At 33.3% G+C, this 15154-nt stretch overlaps 1 protein-coding gene across 15 annotated transcripts; it reads right to left on the bottom strand.

Annotated features, from left to right (window-relative positions):
• Positions 1–1692: 1692 nt before the first annotated feature.
• LOC113715137 (uncharacterized) lies at positions 1693–14651 on the bottom strand. 15 transcript variants are annotated; one of them, XM_072069019.1, is made up of 17 exons: positions 14276–14651; positions 10515–10581; positions 10395–10435; positions 9666–9737; positions 8499–8573; positions 5742–8023; positions 5343–5651; positions 5164–5251; positions 4825–5085; positions 3908–4076; positions 3733–3803; positions 3425–3601; positions 3095–3316; positions 2912–3004; positions 2733–2819; positions 2271–2614; positions 1693–2038 (listed from the first exon to the last, which is right to left on the bottom strand). In XM_072069019.1, the coding sequence occupies exons 6-16, from the start codon at positions 8012–8014 to the stop codon at positions 2276–2278; spliced, it is 4089 nt and encodes a 1362-aa protein (XP_071925120.1). In that variant the 5' UTR covers positions 8015–8023; positions 8499–8573; positions 9666–9737; positions 10395–10435; positions 10515–10581; positions 14276–14651; the 3' UTR covers positions 1693–2038; positions 2271–2275. The 15 variants fall into 15 exon arrangements, with proteins under 15 accessions (XP_071925120.1, XP_071925123.1, XP_071925114.1 ...); XM_072069022.1 differs by lacking the exon at positions 10395–10435 and adding an exon at positions 10055–10114; XM_072069013.1 differs by lacking the exon at positions 14276–14651 and adding an exon at positions 10982–11433.
• Between the last annotated feature and the right edge of the window lie 503 nt (positions 14652–15154).

Here is a 15154-nt window from a genome sequence, read left to right as displayed (position 1 = left end):
CATTATTAACACTTAAAGTTAGCTATCGGAATTCAAAGAATCAAAATCAAAGAAATAAAATAACCTACATTAGGAATTCTTAACTTAACTTGGCAAAAATTCAAATAATTTAATATTTTACACAATTAACTTATTTGCAACCTTAAAATTATTTTTACATACATAATTAAGAACCAACAATAGTAAAGGTTATTAGGACTCTAAAATGCAAATGCGATATGTATATATATATATACATATATATATATATATATATATATATATTTTCAAGGTTCTCACAAAAGCATCCAATCTAACAGTTGTATGTGAAATGTCAATATTGCCCCTACTATATGTTAAGTGCTTTTTATTCAATTTTCAATTTAGTCGAAACCGCAATGAGCTATAATGTAGTTTTTCAAATTAGAGGGAGTTAAATTGAACTTTTTATTTACTAATTTTTAAAAATTTGTTTATGTACTTTCACTATAATATGATAGTATATATCAAATCATGTACCCCATATCAAAAATTTGGTAGATATTCTTTTTTGACAAATATTCTTTTAAATAATTTAAATTTTTATAATGACCATAAATCTAGAACTATATATTCATATTTAATAAGTAGAAAAAAATCCAGCAATTCATTTTTCTTCATTGCTAAATATTCAGTTTTCAATAATATTGGTAAATCTATCGATGTAATAGTTAATTCTCTTTTCTACACTAAATTAATTCAAAATTTAGAAAAAAAATGATGAACAATTTGAATACTAATCAACAGTATGGTGGTGAAAAAAAGTAATTTGGGATATATAAGATTTGAGTAATTGTGATCAAGAAAGTAATTTGGAATATAAGATTTTAATAATTGTGATTTGAAAAATATTTTACTATACTTATATATGTAATACTTTGATAGAAAGCAACATCATTAAGATAAGATTAGTTATTTTTTAAAGCAATGTCATTAAGATAAGATTAGTTATTTTAAAATTAGAGATAATTTTTAAACATATAATATAATCCAAATAGGATTCAATATAGATAAAGCCCAAGTGACCCATAACATGTTAATTCTCTTCAATTAGGCATGCCACATAGAAGTGAAAAATAACTCTGATTAAAATAGTTATTTTCATATATATATATATATATATATATATATATATATGTATATACATAGATTACGGTTATATGTTAATGATTACTACAAAAAAAAATATTTTTAGTGACAACAATCTTTGTCAAGAAAAGTTGCGTATGTTGTCAGGAAAAGTTTTCGTGACGCTCATGTCGTCAGAGAAAATTGGTCACCTATACGCCGTCGGCAAAAGGTTTTCCTGACAACTAGTGGAATTCTCGTCAGGAAAAGTTCCATTTTCTGTGACGTGTCATCAAGAAAGGTAATCGTGACGATTCGGTTGTCAGGAAAAGTCCTCATATTCTTGACCTTTGTCAGGAAAGACCCTGAACTTTGTCACTAAATTTTCGATTGTCAAGAAAAGTCATGCATTGAAACTTGCTGGACGTACTTTAATGACAATTCAATGTCATTTTTCCTGACGACAGCTGCATCACTATAATATATTAGTTTCTAATTTCACCATGTAGCATTTTTAAGCCTAGCAATTTTAGTGACAACAAAGTAATAATATCATCTACTAAAACACTCCACCCAATCAAAATATAAAAGTATGCAAGCAAAATATCAACCAAAACTTTACAAATTTCATTAGTAGGCAACCATAATATGTCAAACCACAAAAGTTAACCATGTCAAACATTGACATATCATTACATTCCATGATTTGAAACCAATATAAATATTGCTATTTCTCCCTAGATAACTGCTATATACCTAACATGTGCTAAAATCAAAAGATGGACTTCAATTCCATGGTCAACAAAATACTAGAGATGGATGATATCAAAATAGAGGAATTCTTCAGTATGAGCTAAAAGCAGTCCAAAAGCCAAAAGCAGTCCATAATGTTGAGTTTATCCCAAACTCAAAAGCCAAAAGCCAAAAGCGGTCCCAAACGTTCATCCCAAACCTGTACAATAAAACCAAGAAAAATCTGAAATCAGAGAAACAATAGAATGGCATGGAAAAGATGTATTTTTGTTATGATGCATGGATGATCACTACAAATTGCTTAGGGACCACCTAATCATGAGGACAAGCAATACAAGAATAATTACTATGCTGAAGTAACCAAGTTGTTCCACAATAGTAAGTAACTGCACATAAATGCATTTGTTTCGAATAAAGATCTACAAACTCACCATTACTAGGAAGAACCTCCACACTGCTTCTGTTTCCAAATGAGGAATTCTTGCAGCATTTCTTGTATCCCTTGCTGGCTTTGTACAAGATTTTGGATTTGGGTATCTTGTGCTTGAATTCGCTCCTCATAGCATTGAATCTTCTCCTTGCACTGTTTTAGTTCTTCAAGTAGTGCTCTATTAGCTGAAGATTCGGGTTTGCGAGAAGATTGGGGTGGTATGACCCCCATACCCAACCCTTTGGCACGACCAGCCCTCTTTCCTAGGACATTTTCCATAATTTTAACTTCATTGACAATTTCTCCATTCTCGATGCATTGCCTTCTCTCTTCTTTTAACTCATCCTGTACATATTAGATTCACATAACTCAAAGAGTCATTAAATGTATAATATATATGTAAATGTCATGTTACTAATAAAAAACAAAGTTACTAGAATCAGCCGACTATAGTGAAAATTACATCGAGAGATTTTGCAGTATTATTCACAAATTGGCCATCCTTTTTTATGTGAGCAGCAGTCCAGGCATCAATTGCACTTGGTGGAACCTATTTTATAGCATAAAAGATCACGAGTTAGCTCTAGTTTTCTTCCTAGTATAAATATAAGCCAAAATGGAAATAAAAAATCAGTAATATACCATCTCTTGTGCTCGAACATGATTTGATTTTGAACCGCCAGTGTGCGGATAGGGTAACATGGCACGGTTCTTTGTATTGGCTTCTGATTTTTTCTATTAAATACCAAAAAGATAGTTAGACAAAACATAAAAGGCAACAAAAGAATTAAGATCATGCAAGTAAACAAAACTAGAACCAATCACCTTGAATATAGGATCTTCGAACCAATCACATGTACTTTTCCACTCATCTTGCTCAATCCAGTCATAAGGACATGAGGTAAGTGGATCTTTTCCAGCTACCTTCAACATCTTATAATCTATGTGCATAGTATTCCTCCACTGCCTATAGCTATTCTGAAGCATGTCATCCACATACATTTCCACATTAGGATCAGTTTCCCAATCTTTGAAGTCAAACCATCCCTATAAATTACCATTAAGAAATAGATCATTTTTAGAATTGGTCAAGTCAGCAAAATAAATATTAACACACTAAATGTCATTATAAAAGACAACGGTGTAATCTGGTACCATCAAGCCACCATATAGGTTCTGTTTTTTCTCATTTGGTATGTCATCATATGTGCGTATGTCCTTCAGTGAAGAGAGGTGCCTTACAACATAACCTATACCACTAGCAAGTTGAGCAGCATACTTGATTGGTTTGCAACATCCTTCAGGAAAGACAATTTCCAATGGCTTGCCTCCCTAATATTAACAAATGAAGCATCATTCAGGTATACCCCAATTGAAATTCTAGGAAACTGATTATACAAAAAAAATCTTGAATAGACAGTAATATTATATATGTACACATCCAATTACTGAATGGCATTTACATTAGCTCGTATCATCTTCTCGATAACTTTTCCCGTGGTTGGGCCCCGGCCTTTTTTTTGCTTTCTTTGTTCTGAGAACAATTGTTAAACATTGTAGTTGATGCTTATTATGAATTATCACAAATGCATACATTGAATGGTAATAAGTAAATCATTATTTAGCATTTTCACTTACCATTCGCCAATGCTTGAGTAGGATTACTATTATTTGAATTAATCTGGATATCATCACCTGTGGTAGCTGATTGATGCTCCAAAGTTGAGTTTGAAGTTGGTGGTTGTTCAGAGTGCAAGTTGGTATTGGGTGGGCAGCTTCTCTTCAACCGTTTCCCGGAAGGTGCCATCTGCAATAACACAGTATATGATAAAAAAGGAGTCAAATTAGTAAAATTTTGATGTCAAATTATAAACAGAGATCAAAATTTAAGTTATACCAAAAACTTAACAAAGAGTTAAAACCATGAAAAACATATCAGAAGTAAAACCAATTTGATCAATATTGGGTAAAACCACAAAAAGTAACACTTTCTTCTACAATGCCAAAAACCTTTTCACTTGACACTTCTATGCTATTTCTTAAGCACTATCTAAATCTATATCCATGTCAATGGTTTCATCACTATCAGAAGATTCAATAAGCATGCCATCTTCTTTAAAAACATTGTCTTCTTCACCATACTCTTCTTCACCAGTGGAAGTATGCAAAGGATTCTCCAGAACAACTTCAATTTCAACACCTTGTCTGCTTAAGAGGCCTAGTTCATCATCTTCGACAATAGGCAGAACAGTTCTTGTTTCATTTTGCTGCAATAATTCATCTAAAAAACTTGTATCTGCATTGAGCACATCTCCATCGTTCTCTTCCAAATCTGGTAGGTTCCACAAATGCCTATGTTGAACACGTTGTACAATTCGCCAATGTCTCCCCAACTTTGTATCACCAATATAGAAGACTTGCTGGACTTGATTTGGTAAAACAAATGGATCATTTTGATACCAACGTGATCTAATATCGATGGTCACAAAGTGCCTATCACTCTTTATTGTGTTTGTGCTACCTGTGTTATACCATTCACATTGAAGCAAGACTACCTTGTATGCATGAAAAAAGGTCAGCTCAACCACAGCCTTAACAAAGCCATAAAAGTCAATGTGTTTTCCTTTATGGTCACCCTCAACAACTAAGCCACTATTCTGTGTTGTACGGCAATCATCCCGATCTCTTGTGTGGAAACGAACTTCATTTACAATGCATCCTGAGTAATGCTTTGTCATGAAAGGTATAGGACCATTTGCTAATGCCCACAGCTCTTCAGAAACATCCAATGATTTATCAATGTGTAACTGATTTATCTATAAAATAGAAAACGAGTCTCTATTAGTCAGTTTTCAATAACTAATAAACTTATTTTTATAATATGTATAACTTACATGATCTTTGAACCACTCTGTGAATTGATCTTCATGTCTGCTATCAACATTTTCAGGATGAATCCTTTGCAGCATCTCTTTATGCTTACTGAAATTCAGATTGTATTACCAATATAAAGTAAAATAAACCACAAGAAGTAATATCGAAAATATAAAATTGAAATACATATTGCACTTACATTCTGTACTCTTCTATTTCATCACAGTTATTCAATATAAATTTATGAGCCACATCTAGTTCAACTTGAGATAATTTAGTAGGAGGTGTAACAAGTCCAAATGGGCGAACACTTAGTGAGAAAACCACCAGCTCCTCTGCCTTATCCTGATTATAGTCATAGTTGCGTCTCTTGCGGGTGAATTTTGTTTCAATGCCATGGAGATATTTGGACATGAATGTTAGGCACTCATTTGCAATATATCCTTCTGCAATCGAGCCTTCAGGACGAGCACGATTACGGACATACTTTTTAAGGGATCCAAGATACCTTTTCAAAAGCATGAGTTAATTTTCTATCCAAAACAGAATGTTAAGTAAAATAACAAAATTTGTAGTCAAACAAATAAGGAAGAAGTACCTTTCAAATGGAAACATCCACCTAGGATGTACTGGCCCACCAAGTTTTGCTTCCTTTGGCAAGTGAACAATCAAATGGATCATAATGTCAAAGAAGGCAGGAGGAAAGATTTTTTCCAACTTACATAATATTAATGGAGCATTTTTCTCCAACCTTTCCAAGTCATCCATCTTAAGGGTTTTAGAACACAAATCTCGAAAAAACTCACTTAACTCAAAAATTGCCTCATTGACTTCTTTGCACAAATACCCACGAATGCCGGCTGGAATAAGTCGTTGCAAGAGGACATGGTAGTCATGTGTTTTAAGTCCCATCAGTTTACCATCTTTAACACACTTGGAAATGTTGGCAGCATACCCATCAGGAAACTTAATTGAACTCAAAAAATCACAAAATCCTTTTCTCTCACTTGAAGACATCACATACAAGGCTGGAGGCTTTGTTTTCCTTGTACCATCATCATGTAAGTGTAGTTCGTGCCTTATTCCCATGTCAAGTAGATCATCACGAGCTTTATTAGTATCTTTTGTCTTATCAGGAATGTTCAACAATGTTGCTACTAAACTTTCACATGTATTTTTAAGGATATGCATCACATCCAGACAATGTCTCATGGAGAGTTTTTCCCAATATGGTAACTCAAAAAATATACTTTTTTTCCTCCAATTACCCTGAATTTTATCAACTCCTTTTTTCCGAGTAACTGGGTTCTTACCAAACTCACCAAAGACACCAGCCAAGGAATTTAAATGTCTTAAAACCTGTTCTCCAGAAAATTCCTTTGGCCTGGAGCGTGTTTCAATAGTTCCATCAAAATGAGCTTTTTGCTTTCGCCAACGGTGGTCATGGTTCAAAAAGCGACGATGTCCCATGAAACATATTTTGCCTCTTAGTCTTTGTGAAGCAGTATCATCAAGACAACATGGACATGCTTTATACCCACTGGTGCTCCATCCAGACAAATAGCCATATGCAGGGAAATCTGATATAGTCCATAAAATTGCTGCACGCATTTGAAAGTTTTGTCCACTATATGCATCATAAGTGCTGATTCCATGAAATAAATCTTTCAAATCATCTATTGCTGGCCTTAAGAACACATCTAACTCCTTTCCAGGGGCACGTGGACCAGGAATAAGAAGTGATAGTATAAGAAATTCCTTTCTCATAAACTTATATGCAGGCAAATTGTAAGGTACAAGAATAACTGGCCACATGCTATATGAGTTGCTCATGTTACCAAATGGATTGAATCCGTCCGTGGCCAATCCAAGTCTTACATTTCGAGAATCTTTAGCAAAATCAGGATATTGCTTATCAAAATCCTTCCAAGCAATAGAATCAGCCGGATGTCTCATGATACCTTCCTCTTTAACCCGTTTCTCCTCATGCCATCTCATGTCTTCAGCAGTTTTAGAAGACATAAAAAGTCTTTGCAACCTAGCTTTTAATGGAAAGTACCACATCACCTTCTGTGGAACTTTTTTTTTCTTGCCATTATTGACTTTCCATCGTGATTCTTTACAAATAGGACACTTGTCCATCTTTTCATTTTCTTTCCAAAACAATGCACAATCAAATTTGCAAACATCAATTTTTTGATACCCCAAACCAATACCAGATAGAATTTTCATGGCCCCATAAAAACTAGATGGAAGTATTTCTCCTTCTGGTAACACATCTTTTAAAAATTCTAGCATCATGTCAAATGCCTTGTTAGTCATATGGTTCATCACTTTGATATGGAGAAAGGAAACAATGAAACGCAGCAGGGAGTATTTTTTGCATCCCGGGTAAAGTTCTCTTTGTGCATCATTTAACAATTTGTCAAAATTTTTTGAATCCCATTCACTCGATGTCCCTGATTCATGTGCATTTCTCATCTCATCCAATAAATCAGGTAACTCATCAGATTCACCATTTTCATTCATATCAAAGTCATTATATACTGTTTCATTGATGAAATCTGTCTCACCTCCAACACCATTCTCATCAAGGTTATTGTTCTTTCCACTTGACATATAAGAGTGTGCAGAAAATGGTTCCCCATGGAAGACCCAATTTTTATAATACATACAAAAGCCTTTTTCCGATAAATCTGATTCAACTTGAGAAATGCTTTTTCTCTTTGAATTCCTACATCTCCTACAGGGACAAAATAATTTTCCATCCAATCCCATACCATTGGTCTTAGCAAATTCAATAAAATCCTTAAGACCAAACTTATAATGACTTGACAAAATATTTGGATCATTTATCCAGCTCTTATCCATTTCCGATACCTAGAATAAGAAAAGTCTTAACTTACTAAACTCAAGGCATTGTTAAGATGAATAACTCAAAAAGGAGGAAAGACAATTTCTAGCTATAAAAAGATAAAGGAGGCAAAAAGACATAGAATTATTCACAATTTACCTACTTTTTATGGCTTAGTTATGAATTCCAAGCTACTTAGATTATTCACTGATTACATCAAATGCAATACTACTCAATAAAACTGAAAACACATTAGATTATTCACTGATTACACCAAATGGTATACTACTCAATAAAACTAAAAACACATTCCTGATTGTACTATTCTCCTATTGTCTAATTGTATATGCTCTTGTATAGTATATAGAAAACATTAAACATCATAACCCATAACTTGATTTACGCAAATAAGGATGTAAACCATAACATAATTTGCAAGAAACTAGCAGTCATGATAAACACTTTTCATTCTTTATGGTAAGCTACCAAATAACCACATACCTCAAATTATGCAATCTTTTCTCTGGTTGTTCCTTATCTTCTCTATCAAGGTAGTGAGAATGCAGGTCTGTTCTGCTGAATATGAAGAAATGCGAAATTAGATATTTCTCTGCTGAGGTAGACTGAAAACTATTTTATTGTGAACAGGATTGACTTTGGATAAGGATCCATATTAAATCATCAAGATTTCTTCTGAAACTTAGAACATTCAAAGATCCATTCCAACTAGCTAGCTAGGTTACTTGGGTTCAGTAATTGATGGCGGGCTAGTTTTTTTTGGAACATGTCAAGTTATGGATTAGGAACTATAGCAAGGAAGACAAACAGTAGTGGTTCAGCCACATTCTATCACTTTTTGTCCAATAGGAGTAATAATCAAGTTGTCCAATAGATAAAGAATTTACAAGTGCTGCACTTCTTTACGTTTCCCTTCTTTTTCCTGCCTACTAATGCTAACTGAAAACTGGCATAAAAAACCTATGGTATAAAACTTGCAAGGATATTATAGTACTTCAGAAAACCAGAAAGAGCCAATGATTGTGAAACTGTTTTTTTTTTGGATGTTACTCCCTACATTTCTTGCATGGATTTAGTTGGACATGATGGATGTATAGCCGTCCTCTTAACAAAAAGAACCAAAACCTCCCATTCCAACCAAACCTCTAAAACCAGATGGTCCATTTTCACCATAGACTCCAAATACCCAAACCAATAGATAAAAGCCCCTAACAATATAGGCCAGTTGCTGATGCATTTTTCGTCTGGTACAAATTTTTAATGCTCCCCATGACATAATATCAAACTAGCCAACTTCACCATAAATATTTATCCTTGAGATCAGCTCCAAATTTATAAGTAGGGGCCCTTAGCCAAAAAATCTAAAATACACTTGACTGTGTCGCATTATTGCGTGAATTGCTCCCACGTCCTATATTAAATTAGACCTGTGCCAATCTGTCAATGTGACTATTCCCATATTAAAACCCAAACCTCCCAAATTCTGCAAATCTTGAACTAAAAACTGAATTTCAAGTGTATCTGTATCAGAGAAAACAATTTCACTTTTAATCCAAGTTTCCCCTTTTAATCCAATCAGATAATGATGAATAGAAGGCACTGTAAAAATCAAGCCAACGGCTGGAAAATGCTCTTGATATGGGAACTTACAGTCATAGTTAGCCCATCCAATCCTTTGGCCAGCCAAATCATAAACAACAATCTTGTCTTTCAGAACAAGGTCTGCATGAAAGGAAACAAATAATGAAGAAAAATAGGAAACAAATTCCAGTTTCATTCAGACACTTTCATGACAAAACAAGAGGACAAACCAGAAACACTGAACAGGTATCTCTGCCATCACATTGAAGACTCATACTAAATGATCAATCAGAGATGAATCCTTAACAAGGTTACAGACATTGAAAAATGAAAGAAAATTGTAGTAGATAAAATTGTTGAAAGCCGGTTGCCCATCACATGTATGACAAAAAACTGAAAGACAAATAACAAGGATAAATCAGGAAAAATGTTCGACACAAGACAAGCATCTAGCACACCTAGATGTGAACATTGCACCGTAAGTTTGGATCTACTCTGGAGTTAATCCAACAAATGGCCTGCAGTATAAAGTTCAGCTAATAATAATATCAAGAACGAAGATAACTGGTAAAAGAGACACATTTCGAGGAAGATTTTTCCCAAAATTTTCTGATTTTTTAATGGGCGTTCATCATATAAACCCAACACTTGTTAACAATCACAGAAATTCAGTGCTTTCTTAAGAACGAAAATATCCCTATTCTTGGATGACCAGCGGAAGAGAAAAACCCCATATGGATATTGGTCTCAAATTCAACACGCTTAAAAGTAGAGAGTATCTGGGATTCGTTTGCTGACCTTTCCATCGTTCCCACCCCCAACCTTATAGATTTGTGCATCTGGGGTTGTAAAAAACCATCATTTTGCAATTTACAAGTCATATCTGCCCAATGGGAACTGAACCTGTCAAGGACTCACCTCCAAGAATAGTCAATCCTTGACCCTGAATTTTCCGAAAGCTGATGCACCAGACTGCTGCACCATTCTGCCAAAAACGAGCTAGCAAATCAATTTTATATGTACATGTGCAGAATTCTCAACTCTTCACACGCAAGAACAAGTTTTCCAAGAACCGTTCCTTTGTGAACATCAGGGAGATGGGAGCCTATCAAATTTGCGCTAAATTCCTCATTCTCAACCAAAATAATGAAAATAATCAAATTTGAAACTTTAAGGGGCCAAATGAGGTTCTCCAAAACAATTTCTGAAAACTTAGATCACAAATGAGTCAATTTTTATGCAGAGAAAATATTTGACACCGAACTTGAACTGATGATCTGTAGGACCGTCATTTCACAGTCAATTAAGGACAAAATTGAAGGGGGATTCGGAGAAAGGGAGCTGATTCAAGACAAAATTGAAGGATTATTTGATTTTTACATCACCTTAGACCATCGTGTTGTCTCTCTTGTTGAAAGAGATGAAGCCAAGTTCAGAGGAGTTCGTTGTTGTTCTCTGTTGTTGGAGATGAAGACAAGCTGAAGATTTGGAGAAAGTGTACTTTGTTGTTGTTGTTCCAAAAGTAGAGATTTGGGAAAAGTGCTTCTTGAATTTCCCGGTGTCTATGTCATAAGGACAAGATGTCCTTCTAAATTCCTTTTCGGTCCAAGAGGGGAAAAAAATTGGTGGGAAAGAAATGGAGGGAGAATGAAAACTTTTCCTGACGAATTGATGTGGGGAAAGTAACTTTAGACAATGAAATAAATAGAAAAACACGTTTAAAGTAGCAGCACCTTTTGATGGATATTTACTTGACGGGTTGTCATAAAAAGCATGGTTTTCCTAACGAAAAGGTTTCTTGTCATGAAAAATTTGTCACGAAAAAAATAATTTTTTGTAGTGAGTATTGAGTCTGCGTGTACCAAATCACCCAAAATATTTTTCTAACAAAATTTAAATAAAAAAATTAAAATAAAAAATAAAATAAAAACCTTTTCGACAACTCCAGGTCTTTGAAAACAAGAGAAAATGAGTTTGAAAGTCACGGTTGAAAAAAGAGAAGGCAAAGGTTCAATTAACTCAAACTTAAGGCACCCTTTCAACCTTGTCTAAGTTAATTGCAAGGTTTAGTAAAAATTTTCGTAATCTAACCCTTAAATTTATCACGTTTGGATGTTTTCTATATGGATGCAAAGCTAAATTTGTAGAAAATATCAAAAGGGATAAAATGTTCATTCAAGGGTTTAATTGATATCAATTGCATTAATTGCGAAGACCAAAATAATCCCTTAAAAGGATCACAAGTATGCAAAAATGAAATCTAAAAGAAAAGAAAATTAAATTATATATAAATATAAGTGATCAAGAAAAAAAGAATGCAATATAATGGGTACGAGGGGCAAAAGCTCGTGACATAGTTTTTTTTATACAGAAATTAATGAGATATTTAAACTAAAAGTTATAATTGCTCATTTCCCATGTTCAAAGAGTAATGCTCCTAATCTAGACAAGCAAATAAACTAACTTATTTTTTACAATTTATTAAATGAGGTGCAATTCTAAATAATATGATTAACACATATAGAGAGTAGGGGATAATATAATAGAAAATATCATGCAAATGAGAAAAAATCCTAAAATAAAAATATGCATGAAATATAATGAATGTCACACAAAGATGAGTCTAATGCATGAACGATTTAAGGGTCTAGCATTGGACTAACCCATTTCTAAAAATCCTTACTAGCGTTGGACTAACAAGTAAGCGGAAGGAGAAGACACAACTAGTGTTGGACTAGTGTGGTGACGTCATGCATTCATGATATATAGTAAAACAAATAAGGCATACATTAAAGCAGTTAAGCAAATAAGAGCATGTAGCACGTAACACATGAACATAATATTTAGATGCAAAAATTCTAAGAAAAGCAGATAAAACACATAAAACATAAGCCACATAAACGTACAAAACCTATTTATGACAGTGGGGAGTCTAACTACAATCTAAAATAGGGAAATATAAGAAAAGAAACCTATCTATCCTATCTATTACAATAGGGAATCTAATTATAGTCTAAAGTGGGAAAAATATGATAAAATAAACTTACTTATCCTATCTATTATATTAGTCTATCTAATTAAAATTTTTGCAAAAATATTATCTATCTATTACATCTTGAGGTATTTAAAAACCTCCTAAATAATTATAAAATTAATTAAACAAACATAAGAAAATTTAAATGAACATTTGAATTTAAATAAATAACAAAGCATGCCAAAATACATAAACACATAGGATTACGTAGGAGCATATAAGAACACATAATTGACATTTAAATAATAATAGGGGTACCTCCCTTTTGAAGTGGTGACTAAATGGAGTCAAGTTGCCCTATTTATATTCAAAATAAACAAAAGAATCATGACACCAATTTAATTGGAAGCAATAATAATAATAATAACAACAGTAAAAGTACTAAATTTATATTAATATGTTAAATATAAAGAAATTTAAGAACATCCAAAAATTATGAGTTAAATGCACTCAAGAGTAGCATAATTGGCTATTAAAGAAAAGAAACAATCATAATAGAGAGAGTTAAAAAGTCACTAAGGACTAAATTTCAACAATTAGAAAATGTTTGGGGGCAAAAATATATTTTTCAAAAGTTTAAAAGTCAAAATTAAACAAATATAAAATTCGGAGACCAAATTAAAATTAAATTAAGGGCATAATTGAAAATATTTAAAATTATTTGGGCCATAGTGAAATTAATTGAAAGTCAGGGGCTAAAGTGAAAATTATGGTTTCTCATTGGGGTGATAAAAAGACCATCGGGCCATTTCTTTTTATTTGCTTGGGCCAGAGCCATCCGACCCAAGAGAAAATGCACGGTATCTTCATGGAACAAAAAAATAAGCCCAAGTGTAAAATAAAGAAACAAGCCCAAGTTTTCTCCTTTTTTTTTTTTTTTCATTCTTTCTTTTCCTTTCTTTTCTTTTTTCTTCTCTCCTTTCTTTAGTTTTCTTCTTCCACTCCGGCAGGTTGAGGCATCAACCCTGGCGGCCATGGCTGCGCCGGTGACGGCGCTGCCGCCAGAGCACCACCAGTCGCCAGTCGCTGATGATTTTTTCGGTCACAAAATTTCACCAAAATACACCCTCTCACTCAATTTTTCGCCAAAAATCTGTTTTTGAAGTTAGTTTTTACGAAAAAAAAAGACACGAAAGTGACTAAAATCCAAAAAAAAAAGCCCAATTTTTTTATTTTTTAAAAACACTATAATCATCACTAAAAATTATAAAATTTATACCAAAACACTCCTTATTATTTTTACAACATAGCTATGATCTTAGTTTGACGAGGAAACAACAACAAAAGACTACATTAAGACAAAACAGTCCCTAATTTAAAAAAAAAATCCATTCCTTGCTTTTGAGGTCAAAACTTAAATTTGGACAATCAAAAATCTTTTCCAGGCCCTGTGCTAGCTAGGGTCATCTATTGTAACGAAACTATGCACAAAAATTCACTAATTTGATTCATTTTTCATTTTAGCATTTTACCAAACACAAACAAGGCAATACTTAAATTTACATGATTCATGAAACCTGGATAGATTTGAACTTCCAAAATTTTTTATCAACAATCAATACAGCCATTATCACAAAGAAATGAAATGAAAAAACAAGAAAGGAAAGCAAAATGTTAACTACGTGAGAGAAAAGGAGAAGAATACCTCAACTAGCTTGTGGCCTTTGAATCCTAGTGTTGCAGATTTGTTGAAGAAACTCGTGACTATTTTCCGGCAATGGAAAATTCAATGGCAGTAATAATTCTTCTTTGTTATTTTGCCATCTCATTCTTTTTCTTCCCTTTTCTTTTGAGAGGGGAACAAAGCTGAGGAAAGCCAAGATGGGGGATTAGAAGGGAAGTTGTTGTGTGTGTTTTGGAAGAAAAGAAGAAGCAAGTCCGAGAGCTCGAGATTTTTTTTTTTCTGTGTTTTGTGTCGTGTGCCTGTGAGCCGAGAGGGAGAGAAAGAAGTTAAGGGAGTCTTTTTTTTTTTCTCCTCTTGTCTTGAAAGGGAAGGCCGAGAGATAGGGGAGAAATAAGTGGGATTTTATTTTCCAAAAATGATGATTTTTTCACCAACTGACAAGAAAGATGCATGAAATAACACATTTTTACCAAAATGAGAAGAAAGGTCAATGCGGATGGAGTCTAAAAATGGGTTAATGGTGGTTTTGGTAAAACGAAATGATTAGGATGATTTTTGATATCTTGATATTCTTTTTTTCTCTTCTTTTTTTTTTCTTAAAACTAACCTACAAAAATGAGAAAAAAGATGCACATTAAAATACAAGAAAATAAATAACTCATTAAATAGATAAAATTCAAGAAAATATTAAAATTGATAAAATTTTGATGTCTACAATCACGTCACAAGTCATGATCATTTTCATACTACAAACAAATTTCCAATATTTTCCCACTTAGTTTGTAGTATGAAATGTTAGACCAACACTTGTGATATCATGCATAAAGAAAAGTAACTTTCGTTTTAAACTTTTCCTTAGTGCAAATAATTCACAAGTTCTAATCAATTCAAGGTGACTAG

The sequence above is a fragment of the Coffea arabica genome, chromosome 10c (genome assembly GCF_036785885.1).
Source record: "Coffea arabica cultivar ET-39 chromosome 10c, Coffea Arabica ET-39 HiFi, whole genome shotgun sequence".
NCBI lineage: Eukaryota > Viridiplantae > Streptophyta > Magnoliopsida > Gentianales > Rubiaceae > Coffea > Coffea arabica.
Note: the sequence above shows the minus strand (reverse complement) of the source record. Positions and strands in the feature narration are given on the sequence as shown.

What these genes read in the sequence shown, in the direction of transcription:
- LOC113715137 (XM_072069019.1), bottom strand. Translation starts at nt 8,014, where the DNA reads ATGGATAAGAGCTGGATAAATGATCCAAATATTTTGTCAAGTCATTAT. An exon ending in CCTTTTTTCATGCATACAAG is followed by an intron (nt 4,077 to 4,824) that starts GTAGTCTTGCTT and finishes GTGTTATTGCAG; the next exon opens with ATGGCACCTTCCGGGAAACG. An exon ending in ATGTTCGAGCACAAGAGATG is followed by an intron (nt 2,820 to 2,911) that starts GTATATTACTGA and finishes GCTATAAAATAG; the next exon opens with GTTCCACCAAGTGCAATTGA.